The sequence below is a fragment of the Muscardinus avellanarius genome (genome assembly GCF_963383645.1).
Source record: "Muscardinus avellanarius genome assembly, chromosome: 11".
Taxonomy (NCBI): Eukaryota; Metazoa; Chordata; class Mammalia; order Rodentia; family Gliridae; genus Muscardinus; species Muscardinus avellanarius.
In genome coordinates this window covers 86,839,191-86,856,384 of record NC_137797.1, presented here as the reverse complement: position 1 = coordinate 86,856,384, position 17,194 = coordinate 86,839,191, and the positions used below count along the sequence as shown (strand labels likewise).

The 17,194-nt window shown below is 39.7% G+C and overlaps 1 protein-coding gene across 1 annotated transcript in view; it reads right to left on the bottom strand.

Moving 5' to 3' along the window:
- Positions 1 to 217: 217 nt before the first annotated feature.
- The window catches only part of IPO8 (importin 8), a gene marked incomplete at its 3' end in the record, with an annotated part of 70,770 nt that continues 53,793 nt past the window's right edge, over positions 218 to 17,194 (bottom strand). The window contains exons 20-25 of the mRNA XM_080704934.1: positions 13,834 to 13,929; positions 12,505 to 12,725; positions 9,224 to 9,429; positions 6,482 to 6,700; positions 1,747 to 1,863; positions 218 to 315 (exon numbers count right to left, since the gene is read on the bottom strand). Coding sequence (XP_080561060.1) covers positions 218 to 315; positions 1,747 to 1,863; positions 6,482 to 6,700; positions 9,224 to 9,429; positions 12,505 to 12,725; positions 13,834 to 13,929 — 957 coding nt within the window. The remainder of the gene's footprint in view (positions 316 to 1,746; positions 1,864 to 6,481; positions 6,701 to 9,223; positions 9,430 to 12,504; positions 12,726 to 13,833; positions 13,930 to 17,194) is intronic.

The following is a 17,194-nucleotide window of genomic DNA, read 5'->3' as shown; positions in this document are numbered from 1 at the left end:
TGATTCCGTTTCTCTTTCATTCCATACATCAAAGTAGCTGTTGAAAATGTACACTTCAGGGTAAGAACAGCCAGAGGGCAGAGGGAGAGTGGGTAGAGCACTGCTGCCGCCAGATGGGCATGTGACAGCAGGAGGTGCAAAGCGCCCCGCGGACCCTCGGCCTCAGCCCCCTCGCCAAGTACAACAGCCACGACGCTGGCCGGCCCACCTCCTTCCTTCAGCTGTTGTTGGGCACAGTCCCAAAGTTAAATGCAGAGAGAACTCCTTTGTTTTCAAACATGAAGCCTCCCTCTTGTTCAATCTTCTCCTTTGCCTCTAGCAGTTAAAAAAGAGAAACAGAAAAGAAGATTACTTGGAAATAATCTCGAGCCAGATGCCTTATGTACGTAGAACTGCAAGGAAACGGGACTCACGGTATTCATCACTCTACCGAACTGAATGCCGCCTGTAACAGATCCACGTCAGTAAGTAGCTCTGTTTACTGTCATAGAAAAACTGTTTGCTAAACATGAGTGAAATGAAAACAAGTCTCAAAGCTGGATTCCAAAGCTTCACGGTGTCTGTTGCTGAAAGGAGCCCAGACTTGTCACGGCAGGAGGGCTGAGATGGGCCTGAAGACCTAAGTGTACACAGGAGAACCAGAGCCTGGACTCGAGATGCATTGTTCGTGGTGCTTCCTATAAAGTATCTTTATACTCATGAATCTTTTTTCTCTGTTAATCCAGAAGTGACGATCTCAACATAAAATAACTTCTCTAGCTTAAGAGCTGAAAGCCAACCGAGTCACAAACACATAAAGCCCCCAAAATCATATAAATGGAGAGAACTTGTTATGATTTAGATCATAAATGTGCTAAAGGTCTGGTTGCCAGCCTGTGCCACCAGTGGAGGAGGTGAAGCCTGTACCAGGTGGGCTCATGGGAAGAGTCAGGTCACTGGGGTCGTGCACTTGAGAGGGACGCTAGGGTTCTGGTGTCTGTCTGTCTGTCTGTCTGTCTCTCTGTGCTTCCCAGCCACCTTGGGCCAAGCAGTTTTCTGCCACCACAGGCCTAAAAGCAACGGGGCCAAGTGACCATGGACCGACATCTCTGAATGGATGAGACAAATGAGCTTTTCCTCCTTAGGAGCTGGTTTTCTCAAGTATTTTGTCACAGAAATGGAAAGATGACTGCTACAGCATTTCATTTCCAAGAATACAAGCTCCTTGTAAGAATTCAAGAAGTACCTTTGTTCACCTTGTGTTGAGATGTTTAGGTGGGTGTCCAGATGATTAAGTCTCCCTCAGCAAGACTCACCCCAACCCTTATTTCTTACTTTTAGCTCTAAGATAAGGATGTGAATGAGAACACCAATGATAAACAGACCTAAGACATTAGGAATGATTTACAAAGACCAACCATGCTGAGCATGATGGCAAATGCCTCTAATTCCAGTGCTTGGGAGGCTGGGGGAGGATTGCAGGTTCGAGGCCAGTCTCATTTACCTAGCAAGACCCTCAGCAACTTACCAACACCCTATTTCAACATAAAAATTAAAATAGGGCTGAGGGTCTAGCTCAAAGGAAGAATATTCCTGGGTTGAATCTCCAGCACCAATAAGAACCACCGTGCAATAATGACAATTCCTCATTATCATGAATGGTTGTTCTCTAGGACAAAAGCTGTCTTCAGGTGCCTCCCGGCTCATCACAAGAGGCTGACTACTGACATTCGACACAGGCCATCCGCTGGGAGACGACTGGCTCACCTGCCACCGTCCTCCGGTGCTCCGCCAGCGTGTACACCTCCTGCAGCGCCCTCTTCTGGTCCTCACTGAGCGGTGCCATCAGCAGCTGGTACCAGGCAGCGTCCCGGTTCTGCACATCTGTTGTATTTCAGGGGTGTGTAGGAGAGGGAGGAAGAGAGACCAAGAAGAAAACTATTACCTCAGAAAAAAACTAGTGATGTACCCAATTACAATGAAGTGATTTCAGACAGTAAGAGATGAGCAGAAAAAACGTATCCTGCAGAGGATTATTCTTGAACACCTACATAGTACCAACACTGCAGGCATCACAGGAGGGCCAAGACACTGCAGACTCTGGATCACCCCATCCTTCGTCACTTCCTCTTTCTCCCTAGCGTGGATGCCAGACTGACTGTGGATGTCTCAAAATGCAGACCTTGGGAAGCCCACTCTCACTTGCTGCCACGTTCCTCTAGAGACCTCATGCCACCCGCAGCCAAACACTCAGATCTGCACAGCTAGCAGCACCTTCCCTCTGCGCACTGGACTTCTCCACCCAAACAGAACAGCTACAACCGAATCTAGCATCTTCCTTCCAAGCCCCAGCCCTCTCTTTTTCCCAGTTCTACCTATCGCTAGTTCTACAGTCTCCCAGGTAACCCTGAACACCTCTGACCAAGCCCCATCCTGTGCCTCTCTCTCTAATATCTTATTAACTATACGTGTACTAATGTCTAAGTTAAAATATTTTATACACAGCATGGTCACCTCAGTATGATTTGTAACAACAAAAAGGTAGAAATTAACCAGGTGTTGTAGTATGTGCCTACAATCCCAGGAGGATTGCAAGTTTGAGAAAAGCCTCAGCAACACAGTAAGACTCTCAGCAACCTAGCAAGATCCCATTTTAAAACAAAAAATAATAAAGAGCTAGAATGTGGCGACCGAGAAAAGCGGGGCTTAAGAGCCGCGCTAACAACAAACCTCCGTTACCACAAAATCAGCGCCTTTCATAGCCAGAAAACACCATCACCAGTGAAACAAAAAATCACCAGGCTCCAGAGAGAAAGCGGACTGAGAACAGAGCCACAGAGGAGATAACCGGCCTCACGCCCGAGGACGCGGCAGACGCGGCGGCAGCAGCGCCATACTGCCGGCGAATTCACGGGACGGCTACAGCAAGCCGAGGTGAGCCACTGCGGAACAGCCAGGCGGGATTTCTCCGCGCAGAGAGCATCTAAAGTTCCCAGTGGCCGAGCTCAGCACACGCTGCAGGGATTCAGAGTGGAAACCAAAAACAAGAAGAAAAACACCAGCCCCACAGCCGAGCAGCGGCGCCATATTGCCACCGGCGGCAGCAGCACCGAATCCAGCGAGGCCAGTACAGCTACATCTGCATACTCAAGAACAGTGAGTCAAATTGTGGGCCACAGAGGAGAAATCCCAGTACTGTACTCCCTGGGACTTGACCCAGTGGGGGAGGGGCGGTGGCCGAGATATCACACCATAGGAGAACGTGCAACCTGGCACCCCCCACAGTCTAAAGCAGCCTCTATTGACTCTCTGGGTCGGAGACTCTGTGATACAACCCAGTAAAGGAGTAGTGGGGTCTGAGATACTACTGACTCGAGATCCAGAGCACCTTAAGTGAAGTCATAGTGACCCAAGGGAAGAACCCAGAGAAGGCACAAACATCCGAAAACATGGGAAAGAGGAATAATACTGGAGCAATAAATGCCCACAACCCCACAACATCAGAACCCGATAAAACTGAAAATCAGAGATTTCTAGAAGATCAAATCAGGAAAATAACTGTAGAAATAATAGAGGTGCTTCGAAAAGAACTCAGAGAGAGCCAAAAAGAGATAAAGGATGCAATTAATGAAGTAAAGGCCTCAATTCAAAGCACAAACAACCGATTAGAACACATGGAGAACAGAATCTCGCTCTTAGAAGATGAGCAATCCAAAAATGAACACATAGTTTCTAATCTAGGAAAAAATATCCGACAGCAGGAATCTGATATTGAAGAAATATGGGCCCATCTTAAGAGAGCTAACCTAAGAATAATTGGAATAGAGGAGGGAAAAGAAAGTGAAACCAAAGGGATCAACAATCTCTTCAAGGAAGTAATAGCAGAAAATTTTCCAGACATAGAGCAAGAGGTCGATACACAGATCCAGGAAACTTATAGAACTCCCTTTAGACAGGATCGGAGAAGAGGATCCCCACGCCACATAATTGTCAAAATGACCAATGTGGAAGCCAAGCAGAGAATCTTAAAGGCAACAAAAGCAAAGGGCCAAGTGACATTCAGAGACAAACCAATTAGAATCACTCCAGACTTCCCAAACCAAGTTATGAGAGCCAGAAGGGCTTGGAGTAACATATTCCAAACTCTGAAAGAAAACAACTTCCAGCCAAAAATTTCCTACCCAGCAAAACTTTCTATCAAAATAGAAGGAGAAATAAGAAGCTTCCATGACAAACAGAAACTGAAAGAATTTATGTCTTCAAAACCAGCACTAGAGAAAATACTCAAAGAGATTAACTACAAAGAAGAAATAGGTAACACACTCCAGAACTAGAGAAACAAGATTTTCCATCCAACAGACAACTAAGATTGGTTATCTGTGGAGATTCATTATTTATGTTAGTCTTTTACCTATCTCTAAAGGGTATTGTTTGCCTTTATTGTTGTTAATTTCTAGGATTCCTAGTTGGAATATTAATACACCTTCAGATATAGCATTTGGAAATATTTTATCCCATTCTATTAGTAACTGTTAACTCTGTTTACATTGTCTTTGGATATACAATTTTTTTTTTTTAGGGAGTTTGTATACTCCTCTGTTGCCTGTGCCTTTGAAATCATAACCAAGAAATCACTGCCAATTTCAATGTTGTGAGGTTTAATGACCCAGATTTTCTCCTAAAAGTTTATAGTCTTAAGATTTATATTTAGGTCTATATCTATTTTGAGTTAATATTTGTATATGGGATTAGGTAAGGGTCCAATTTTATTCTTTTCCATGTAATTATTATTTTTAACAATATTTAGTTAAAAGATTAATATTTCCACCACCAAATGTTCATGGAAACCTTGTCAAAAATAACTTGACAATATATGGAAGAATTTAGCTCTAGGCTTTTATTTAACTCCAATGGTTTATATATCTGCCTTTAGAATAGTACTACACTGTTTCAATTATTGTAGCTTTATATGGTTTGAAATCAGAAAATATATATCTTCTAGCTTTGTTCTTTTTCAAGATCGTTTTGGGTACCTAGAGTCCATATTCCATATTAGGATAGATTTTTTTCTGAAAAATAAATATATATATATATGATAGTTTCACCTAAAAAATAGAAAAAAAATATTCTCTGGTAAGAAAGAAAGCAAAAAGAAATATTAAAATGTTATCTTTAAGTCATCAAAAGCTTGGTATCAGACAAATGAAACTGTTATGTGAGATTATCATTTTTAATTTTAGATAAATTGCCATAATACTAGATGTCAACTACTAAGCCAAGCATGGGAGGGAGGGATAGGGAGAGAATGGGGTGGGGATTGGGTGGGGGCTGACTGGGAAAAGCGTGCATGTATGTCTACAAAAGTATGTATCCTACTATGATGTATGAATACAGTGCACCAATAAAAATAAATAAATTTAAAAAAAAAAAGAGCTAGAATGTAACCTGGAGACAGAACACCCTTGGGTTCAATCCTATAAATATATATATATATAAGATATATAAATATATAAAAATATATAAATATATAAAAATATATATATTATATATATATAAATTTATATATATATATAAATTTTTATATATATAATATATATATAAAAGCTGCAAGAGCCAGGCATGGTGGCACATGCTTGTAATCCCAGAATTTGGGAAGCTGGGACAGGAGGACCAGAAATTCATAGCCAGCCTCAGCTACTTAGTGAGGCCCTCTGCAACTTAGTAGAATGCCCCTGGGTTCAATGCCCAGTACCACAAAATTAAAAAAAGCTGCAAATAATCTTAAATGTCCAACTGTAAATATAAGTTAAATTATAATACAATCACAGAAATACCATCTAATCATAAAATAAATAATGTATATTAAATGGAATTTTCCAATATAATTTCTTTGATTTATTATCTTCTAAATATTTTTATTGGTTTATTGTTTATTTTTATTCTTTAAGTTTCCATTTCCATCTCACATGTTTATACTAGTTCACTGGTCTTACTCACTGGTAGAAGGCCTTCAGATACTGAGCATCTTAAGCTTCCAGTACAGAGAGTAAGTACCCTCTCCCAGTCTGCACACAGTGTCCCTGGTATAGAGTGGTGGTCTACATAAGTAGTACAGAGCTGCTTTCATAAGGCAGCTGGGCATTCTCTTCCTTCCTGTAGGGATTGTGAATTACCAACAGGTTCGTAGCCATAATTTTTAAGCAACATATGCCTGAAATACTTCATTCTCTTTGCTTACGCTTCAAGGTTCAGCAGTCCGTGTACAGGTCAGCCTGTGGGATAACCAACACCTCACCTTGCTACTCTACAATCCGGAAGACCCGAGGACAGAGCGATGAGCTATTCCTTAGGCTAATCTCCTTCATTTTGCATATGTTTGGGGTTTTTTATAATAAAAATAGAAATATTTGAAAGAATCCAGACCAACTTTCGGACAGCTTCTAACAGGAAGATATGAAGAAGGTTAGAAGAATATCTGATGATTCGGGGAGTAAAGACATACTTAACAGCGCCTGTGTGAAGAACTGATACTCGTCCACACTACTGTCGAGGTCCAGTGGAGTGCTGAACCCCTCCAGGGCGGTCTCTTCCAGGACCCCTTCGTCCCAGTCCTCCTCCTCCTCCTCCTCCTCCTCCTCCTCCTCCTCCTCGCACCTCCCATTACTTGACTGCATGGCTTGCGTGGTCACATTTGTCTCCTCCTCGTCACTAGAAATCTCCTCTGTGCATCCGTTAATTATGCAAAAGGAATCAAATCACAAGGATCATAACACATGCTAGAAATGGAATAGCTACACAAAATTTCCAATTATAAAAAGAAACTTGATCTTTACTACCATTTGCTAAACTGAGAATGGCTTTATTCTCCTCCCTGAAAATAATTTCCCTAAATCTGTAGTCCAGATGAATATCACCTCATTAATTTAAAAATACTACTTTAGCTTTAGATTCTCCATAAATTTTTTGACCAAAAAAAAAAAGGAACAAAATGATTGTGTAATCAGTACATGTGTTTCAAAGAACAATGATCTCCCATTGAGAATTCAGGCCTCTTATCAATTAACTAAAGAGAATGAGCTGCCAAGAGGTACCCAACTGTAGCTCGGCGTAGTGGCGCATGCCTGTAATACTTGGGAGGCTAAGACAAGAGGATTCAAAGGTTCAAAGTCAGCCTCAGCTTGGTGAGGCTTTTAGCAACTTAGTGAGATCCTGTTTCCAAATTTAAAAAAAAAAAAAAATAGTGCTTGGGGTGTACCTGGAGGTAGAAGGCCCCTGGGTTCCAATTCAGTACCACACACACACAAAAAGTAAGGACTAGAGTAGACATCAGCCTATGACTTAAAAAGTTAAAAGCCAAATTACACAAAACCTAGTTTTAGTGCTGATCTGATCCTGTAGTTAGGCAAATATTGTAGCTGGAATATTGTAACCAGAAAGCAATAAACAAAGAACAAATATCAACGTAAGAGGAAAAGCCTGTAGTAAACCCAAACCAGGCACTATTAATCTAAAACCAGTTCAGTAAAACACACCACACTGAAACAGCTGGATCAAACTGCATGGTAGATTTAGGACAGGGCAAGAAAACATAGTTTTGTGCCAGATGTGTTAAAAAAAAATCCATGGCAAAGGCATAATTACAAAGATAGTAAGAAATACCTTTGATTGTTAATCATTCCATACTTTAGTAGGAAATTCGACAACTGGGTATATTACTAAAAAATTTTCCTTCAAGCCATATAATTACAAGACAATAAATAGCGAAGCAAGAAATTAGAGAACATAATGAAAAAAGAATTCTTTAGTTATTGGTATATGCTTAGCAAGAAAAAAAAACTTCTAGAAGGAAATATTACTTAAAATTCAAAACAAAATCTCAGAAACTTTTGTATTAGGGTGAAAGAAGGGTAGTTTAAAATTCCCTGTATACGAGGAGGGTCACACAGGTTCGAAGCCAGCCTCTGCTACTTATTAGTGAGGCTCTCAGTAACTTAGTGAGACCCAGTTTCCAAAAATAGGTCTGGGAGTATAGCCCGGAGGTAGAAAGCCTCTGGGTTCCACCCCCAGTATCACCAATAAAATAAAATAAAGTTCCCTGTATATGAACAAACTGGGATACCAGACAAACAAAAAGTAAACGTTTCAAACCTATACTTGCTGAAATCACAGAATTTAGCATAAAAAAATAGAGCTGCATGTTTTCCAGGAAGAATTCTGAGTTTTCCCAACTAAGGAAGTGCATGTTTTTAATGAGAAGAGGAAAAACTCCATTTGGCACAGCACAGTGCTGAGCCTGAGCAAGCTGTTTAACAATCTTATCACTAGACAACATAATAATCTAATATTCTTAACACTTTTTTTGTGTGCTAGAGATTGAACCCAGGGACATTCTTCCTCTGAGCTATACCCCCAGCCCTATTTTATTTTTTATTTTGAAATAAAATCTAAGTTGCTGAGGGTCTCAGTAAGTGACTGGAGCTGTCCTCAAACCTACTATCCTCCTGTCTCAGCCTCCCAAGTACTGGGATTACAAGTGTGCACCACCACATGCAGCTCTAACAGTCTTATTCTGGATTACACAAATCACTGTCATTTGTGTACTTTAAACAACAAATATATCTCTCATTTATAGTTTTTGAAGATGAATAACCTAAGAACGTTGTGGTGTGTGTGTGTTGGGGGGGGGGTACTGGGGTTCCTGGAACCTTCTACCTCTGGGCTACATTCCCAGACACCTATTTTTTATATTTTTATTTGGAAACAGGGTTTCTTAAGCCAGTCTCTGCCTCCCAAGCGCTCCAGGGATTACAAGCGTGCGCCACCAGGCCCGGACTCTAAGAACATTTTTTAAAACAATCAATCTCTATCAATCGACTGTTGTTAACCTAGTGGATCTTTTAATTCATGGCTGCTGTCTTCACTGAATCTGTTAGCACAAACAAGAAAATGAAATAGTAAGTTGCTTACCTGTATCAAAACCATTTTATCTCATTATAAATATATTTCCAGAGATATAACAACATCAAGCCCGATTTAAATATCAGTAAGGGTTTTAGGTTTCAAGAGGAACACAAAAATAAATTTATCCCACATGATATAATTAATAAGTTAACTAAGCCCAGGATACTTGTTAAATGATCAGCAAGTCAAACAATGTAAATCTGTTTAATGATACCAGACTAAAATTCACAGAAAACATATGCTAAACTCAGTTCTAGCGTTCACTGCAATGAGAAGGCTTTACCATTTTCTTCCTGGTCGGCTTTCTCTGCTGTTGAACGATCTTCACGGTTTACCAGTTGTCTAGTTGCACAGATCTGCTTTAGGCCAAGGAAAAGGAAAAGAATTGAGGGAACAATCTGTCCCGCCACAGCATCTACTGCAGGAGGTCGGTTTTGCAACTCAAAAAGAATGCTCAGTCCTATTATACACATCTTCCGGTCATGATGCCTGTAGATTTTGAAGGGAAAGAAAAATGTAGATGTGAGAAATGCAAGAAAAGACACAGTCCAGAGAAATTACAAAAAGAAATGTCCAAGGTATAATCTAAGGTTTATTCACTTAAATTATTTAGAAATAGCTCCCATTTTATGCTAAATGAAGCCCTACATAAAACAAATTTATTCCCATTATCACCAAAGACCAATGGGAGTCTGCAATTAATATGGCGAATCCTGCTATATCCATTTATGATTAATATAAGTGCTATACCTTAGTTTTGGCACAATGGGTTTCATTGAAACAGAAACACCTGTATTTGATGGCAAATACACAATGGGGGAAAAAATAGTGTCCCATGTACTTAAATCATTAGACTGGTCCTCACGGTTCCTTGACATATACACTCTACTTGAACCCCATGTGCCAAGAGCTGCTACAAAAACTCAGCATCAGCCAGGCAGCGGTGCATACCTGTAATTCCAGTGTTTGGGAGGGTGAGACAGGAGGATCATAGGTTTATGGGCTAGAGGTGTAGCTCATAGATAGAATGCCTGAGTTAAGTCCCCAGTACCAAAAAGATTAAGCAATAAAAACAAAAATACTACCTCAGCATCTAGTAAGCTGAAGTAAATTTATTAGCATCCTCTGCTATAACTCAAGACAAGGAAAATTTAATTCTAAAGGAAAATGTTTCATCAATTTATATTAGACATATTTTTCTATATTTTCCTTTAGAAGTCATTTAAAATTAGAATATTAAGAGTTAATAGACTATTATATTAGCATAACACTCTTACTTAAACTTTGCAAGCATCAACAAAATAAGATATCATAGTCATTCAACTAATTTAAAATGAAAATATGCTGGGTGTGGGGGTACATGCTTGTAATCCCAGTACTTGGGAGGCTGAGACAGGAGGATCACAGGTCCAAGGCCAGCCTCAGCTATTTGTGAGACCTTCTGCAACTTAGTGAAACCCTATTTCAAAATAAAGAATAAAAAGTAGGGCTGAGGGTGTAGCTTGGAGGTAGAATATACCTGGGTTCAGTCCCCAGTTCTGAAAATAAATGAATAAATAAAATAAAGTAACAACATATGGCAGGCATGGTGTTGTATGCCTATAATCCCAGTACTCAGGAGTCTGAGTTAAGAGGACCACAGGTTCAAAGTTAGCACCACCAATTTAGCAAAACCCTGTTTCCAAATAAAAATAAAAGAGGTATGGGGCTGGGATGTAGCTCAGTGGCAAAGCGCTTGCCTGGCAAGTGTACCGCCCTGGGTTCAATCCCCAGTCCAAAAAGACCAAAAAAAAAGATAAAAGATGTATGGAGTGTAGCTCAAAGGTAGAATGCCTCTGGGTTCAATCCCCAGTACTGCAAGAGTCAACTTGATGAATATGATATGATATGATATGATATGAAGCAATGACTATTTTACAAGCTTCTGTTACTCCTCATTATCTGCACTGCTTGCTTCATGTAAATAACTGACACCCAAGTTGCAGAGACACAGGAAATGGCCTTGACCCAAGGGCTTTCTCATTCTTGTAGCTCTGAGCTAGCCGCGCCACCAGGTGTCTACGGATCCAAGGGAAAGGTGATGGATCACCAAGTGGGTATCTAAAGAATCAAGGAAGCACAATCCAAGGATGCCCCATCTATACAACAACTGAGAGATGGTCTATCTTTGAAAAACTGCGTACAGATTCTGATAAAAGCCTAAAAATGCCAACTGCATGACTTTACATGAACAAATCTCTGCTCTATAAATCTTTGTCTGAGAGAGCTTTCAGTAATTGTTTGAGTTTTGTTTCTGTTTTTGTGTAGTACTGGAGATTGAACTGAGGAGCCTTCTATCGTCAAGACCGTATCTCCAGCCTTATTTCATGTTTTGAAACAGGGTCTCCCTATGTTGCTGAGAATCTTGCTATGTCGCTGAGGCTCCTCAAACATGCAATCTTTCTGTCTCATTCTCCCAAGTACTGATATTTCAGGCATGTGTCACCATGCCTGGTTCACAATTTCTGTTTAAAGTATGCCTTTCCCTTCAAGGTTTTAACAACAAATCTCAGTCAGGACCGAATTCCAGGATCCTACAAGTAGAAAAATTAAAACATATACAGCATCTTGTAAATACAGTCACCCATCCTTCTCTATCACCCTACTCCAGGCCTCCACTATGTCCCACCGCACGGCAGTGTCCTGACTACTTCTGATGACATGTCTACACCCCTCAGTAGAATTTTCTAAGTGATATCGTTAAAAACTTAAAAAGATAATTAGTTATTTCTATCATTTAAAAAAAATGAGACAACAATCTTTCTCAAATTCTGGTATTAATATGGCCACTAACATGTCTGATGACTTCAGATGGACCTCACTTTTCCTGTGTTTGAAAAGTAGCAGAACGTTTCACACAAGGCCCAACTCTCCTACTAGGGAAACACCAACAACCCTATGACCCCACACCAGAGACCTGCAAATAACTGAACATCCGGGACGTCCAGTGTCTTCTGCAGACCAGTACCTTTTAGAAACCTGACCCCATTTAGGATGTTTATCCACAGGCACTTAATAGTCATGGAACCTAGATGGACAGTTAATTCTTGTTGCCTGGAGTCATACACATAAATCAAAAACAAGTAGGGAAGGACTATATTTAATTTTCAGAGCCTGCATTCTTTCTACTAGATTATACTGCTGAAACACATTATTAATTCACTAAAAATTAAACACTAAAACACTAAAAAGTTTCTTTCTTTTTTTTTGTGGTATTAGGGGTAGAACTCAGGGGCTTTCTACCTCCAGGCTATACTCCCAGACCTATTTTCTATCTTATTTGGAAACAGGGTCTCACTAAGTTGCTGAGAGCCTCACTAAGTAGCTGAGGCTGGCTTCGAACCCGTGCGATCCTCCTGTCTCAGCCTCCCAAGTGCGGGGATTACAAGCGTGCGCCACCACGCCCGGCTAAAAACAGTTTCTAAGATATAACAACTATCTTTGTACATGGTATCATATGTGTATTTTTTAAAAAGGAAATTTCTCAGAAACAGAAAAGCAGTGTAAAATCCAAAAGTCACATACCCAAGAAAATAATCTGTATCACTCATCCATTGATTGATAAACTGTACAGTGATAGGTCCGGGGTTGTGAGGCAACTGAATTCGTTCTAAAGTATGTAGCAGCAAATCAGGGTTATAGTACAAAGCAGCGATTGCAACCTGAAGACACATTGTACGGAGCTCACTAGTTTTGACCCCTCGAGTTAATCTCTCCAAAACAAGCTGAACAAAGAGTGGAATGCACTAGAAGACAAAAAGAAAGAGTCAACTATACACAGAACTGCCAAGTAGCTTACAGAAAGATGAGCATTATCAACAAGTAAGAGTCATAAAAATAAAATGCTTATTTAAGTTGTTTTCAAACCTCTTTGAAAGAATAGGAGGGCACTATTCTTGAATCTTACTATGAGGTCAGCATTACTCTAATATCAAAGCAAGCCAAGAACATCACAAGAAAATTAGAGACCAGTATTTATGAATATAGATATAAAAATATGTTTAAAAAATACCAAGGCTGGAGGTATAAGTGATTCTCTAGCATACCTGAGACTCTAGAAAAGGAAGGGAGGGAGAAAGGATGAAAGGAAAGGAGGAAGGGAGAGGTAACAGGGAAAGAGAGAAAGAAGCAAGCAAGCTACCTTAGTCTAGAAAATACAAAACGGATTATACTCTGTGTCTAAGTGAGATTTATACCAGGAATATAAGGTTGGTTTAATATCTGAAAAAGTCAATGAAATAAAGGACAAAAATCATATGATCATCTCAATAAATGTAGAAAAAAGTATTTGACAAAATTCAACTTCATGTATTCAAATTCATGATAAAAACACTCTAACAATACTCAAGAACTTTCTTTATCTGGTAAAAGGCATCTATGAAAAACCTACAATTAACACTAGAGTTAATGGCGAAAGACCAAATGTTTTTCTTCCTAAGACTAAGGACAAGATGTTTTTCTCTCTCCGCTGTATTCATGGTTCTAGCCAGGGCAATTACTCAAGAGAAGGAAATAAAAGATAATCAAATTGGAAAGGTAAAACACTATCTCTAGATGATCTAATATTGTATATAGTAAATCCTAAGGAATTACTAAAACACTATTAAAACTAATAAATGAGTTCAGCAAGGTAGCAGATATGATACCAGATAAACATACAAAACATGTTTGTATTTCTACATTCTGGCAATGAGCATGAAAGTCAAATTAAGAAAATTGTTGTACTTACAATAGCATCAAAAAGAATAAAACACTTAGGATCATCTTAAGAGTAAAACTGTACAGAAAATGTCAATCAGGCCAGTCAATTTTAGGTGCCAACGTCTAGTAAGATACTTTCCCACCATGTACTACCTGGTCAATCCCCCTTCCTTTGCACTGAAGAATGATGACTTCAAGAAGCTTGGCTGCATGGCACTCCGCATCTTCTCCTGCATCTCCACACAGTACCTGTGGTAATCACAGCTTAGCTCCAGAGAGCATGGCAGCACTGGAGTTCAGTCAAGGCCACTTGACACAAATATCCCACACAAATTCACTCACAATAATCAGTTTTTCAACTTCACCTTGTCGACCCAAAGAAAGAAGGTCAAAATAAAGTCTATCCCCCTTCTCCAGTATCTAATTCCTTCTAAGGTATAATAATTCACTTATGTGACTTTGAATTAATAAAGTAAGCCATATGCGTTAATTGTTCAGATAAATGAAGCTTCCATTCAAAAGCATCAAAACAGAATAATGAAAAGAAAATTACTTTCTTTTTTGTTTTTGCAGTACTGGGGATTGAACCCAGGAACTTTCTACCTCCAACCTACACCCCTAGCCCAATGTTTTATTCTTCATTTTGAAACAAGGTCTAAGTTGTGGAGGGCCTTACTATGTAGCTGTCTGCCAACCAGCAATTCTCCTGTCAAAGACTCCCAAGTACTGGGATTGCAAGTGTGTGCCACCACGCTTGGTAGAAAATGACTTTTTATTTTTTATTTTTTATTTTTTGGTGATGCTGGGATTCCTGGAAGCCCTTCTACCTCCGGGCTACACTCCTAGACCTATTCTTACATTTTTTATTTGGAAACAGGGTCTCCTAAGCCAGCGCGCGCGATCCTCCTGTCTCTGTCTCCCTAGCGCGGGGATTACAAGTGTGCGCCACCACGCCCGGCTACTGGAAAATGACTTTTTAAAGCAAACTATTTTTATGTACCTTGGGAAGTCTTGTCCACATGTACCTATTTTTTGATTAACAACTGTAATTTCACAACTTTCAATTTCCCCACTTGGCCCTCTTAATTAGAAATACTATGGATATTATAACTATTCAAGACTATATAGTATGATAGTAGATGGTTATACCAAAGTTACCAGACTTTCCCACTATTTTCAATTCTGTATTTTTACTATCATAAATAATTCTACAATGAACATGTACATATGTAAAATTTAAGTTGACTGCTTCATGATCCCTGGAAGAAAGGTTCTGAGAGTAGAGCATGCCTATATTAGATATTAAGAAAGATGAAAAATCGATAAACTAAGGGTCTAAACACAAACCAAAAGAAAAACAAGTGATTTAATCTAAAAAAAATTTAAATGAGAGATGAAATTTGAGGCTGAGACAGGAAGATTGCAGGTTCAGGCCAGTCTCAGAAACTTAGCAAGACCCTCAAAATAAAAAAAAGGCTGCTTCAAAATAGAAAATATAAAGGGCTGGGGTTGCAGCTCAGAGTTGGAATGTCTGAGGGTTTGATTTGCAGTATGTAAGTATGTACGTACGTATGTACGTATGTATGTATGTACGTATGTATAAATAAATAAGCAAGCCAGGCATGGTGGCATATCCTTATAATTCCAGCATTTGGGAGGCCGAGACCAGAGGATCGCAGTTTGCAGACAGCCTCAGCTATTTAGTAAGGCCCTTCACAACTCAGTGATACCGTTTCAAAAATAAAAGGACTAAAAAACAGAGCTGGGGGTGTAGCTTAGAGGTACAATGTTCCTGAGTTCCATCCCCAGTACCACAAAAGTAAAAAATAAATAAATGTAAAAATGGGTCAGTGAGTATAAACAAATGAATAAATACATTAATGTAAAAATGAGTCAGTATGTATAAATAAATAAATAAATAAATAAATAAATAAATAAATAAAGTAAATAAATCAATGTAAAACTGGGTCCTGGAGCCAGACTACCTTGGGCTCAAATCTGGTTCCAACACATAGCAGCTCTGTGACTTAAAACAATGTACTAAGCTGGGCATGGTGGTTCATGCCTATAATCCTAGTACTTGGAAGGCTGAGACAGGAAGATCACAAGTTCCAGGATAGCCTTGGCAATGTAGTGAGATTCTCTAATTTAGTGAGCCCTATTTCAAAACAAAAAAGTACAAAGGGCTGAGGGTGTATGAGGGTGTGGCTCAGAGGTTGACTGTCCCTGGGTTCAATCCCCGGTACCACACACACACACACACAATCTAAACTGCAGTCACAGTGAGTTTCCTCCCTGATAAAAATATGACACCTTCTTCATAATGCTATAAAAATTAAGCAAGCCAATATGTAAAGAAATATGTGGTTTATTGTAAGGATTCAGTATATATGAGCTAGTATTAAGACTGAGAATATAAAAATGTCTTGCTGCTTGATAAGCATAAGGCCATCACGGTGACTGTCAATTAATTGTACTGTATCTACTATAATGTAGCACAGCAAAGTCACTGATGGAATACAAAGAACTTCGTTTTCTACCTGTTGCTTTCCCATCCCTCACTGCTGCTATAATTGAGGGGGAAAAATATCAGGCACTTATGATTTAACAAGATGGGTTATCACAGAGCTAACATCTTTTAGAATGTTTTAAAAGTCTTTTAAAACTGTGTGTGTGTGTAGGGGGGGGGTACTGGGGATGGAACCCAGAGGCTTTCTACCTCCAGGCTATACTCTCTGACCTATTTTATAGTTTATTTGGAGACAGGGTCTCACTAAGTTGCTGAGAGCCTCACTAAGTAGCTGAGGCTGGCTTCGAACCTGTGCAATCCTCCTGTCTCAGCCTCCCAAGCGCGGTGAGCCACCATGCCCGGCTGGGTCTTTTAAAACTTTTAAAACCACAATTCGATCCTTCAGCTTAGATGTGAAGAGCATTACTGACTTCCCCAAATGTCCCAGGCTCTTTATAACTGAACTGGGACCTAAATCAGTGAGGTTCAGAGCTCTTGCCAGATCCTAGCACATGCCTCTTCCCGTGAGAACAGTGGGAATTTCACTTGTGATAAACACTTGTGATTTTATTTCAAGTTTTTAAAAAGTTTATGGTCGCCGGGCATGGTGGCGCACGCTTATAATCCCTGCGCTTGGGAGAAGGAGACAGGAGGATCGCGCAGGTTCGAAGCCAGCCGCGCTGGCTTAAGAGACCCTGTTTCCAAATAAAAATATAAAAATAGGTCTGGGAGTGTAACCTGGAGGTAGAAGGGTTTCCAGGAACTCCAGTACCACAAAAAAAAAGAAGAAAAAAAAAGTTTATAGCTAAACTTTTTGATTTCTGGCTACTTAGCTAGAATCTGCCTGTCAGCTTCATGTAAGACAGCTTTATATTTATGTATAGACAGATATTTACCTAAGGAATAAGGATAACACTAGTCATCAAAGATTCTAAGATATAACCAACAGAAGGCCACCACATTGGTGTCTAAATATAACAACAGCCATTGTGAGGTTTATCAACT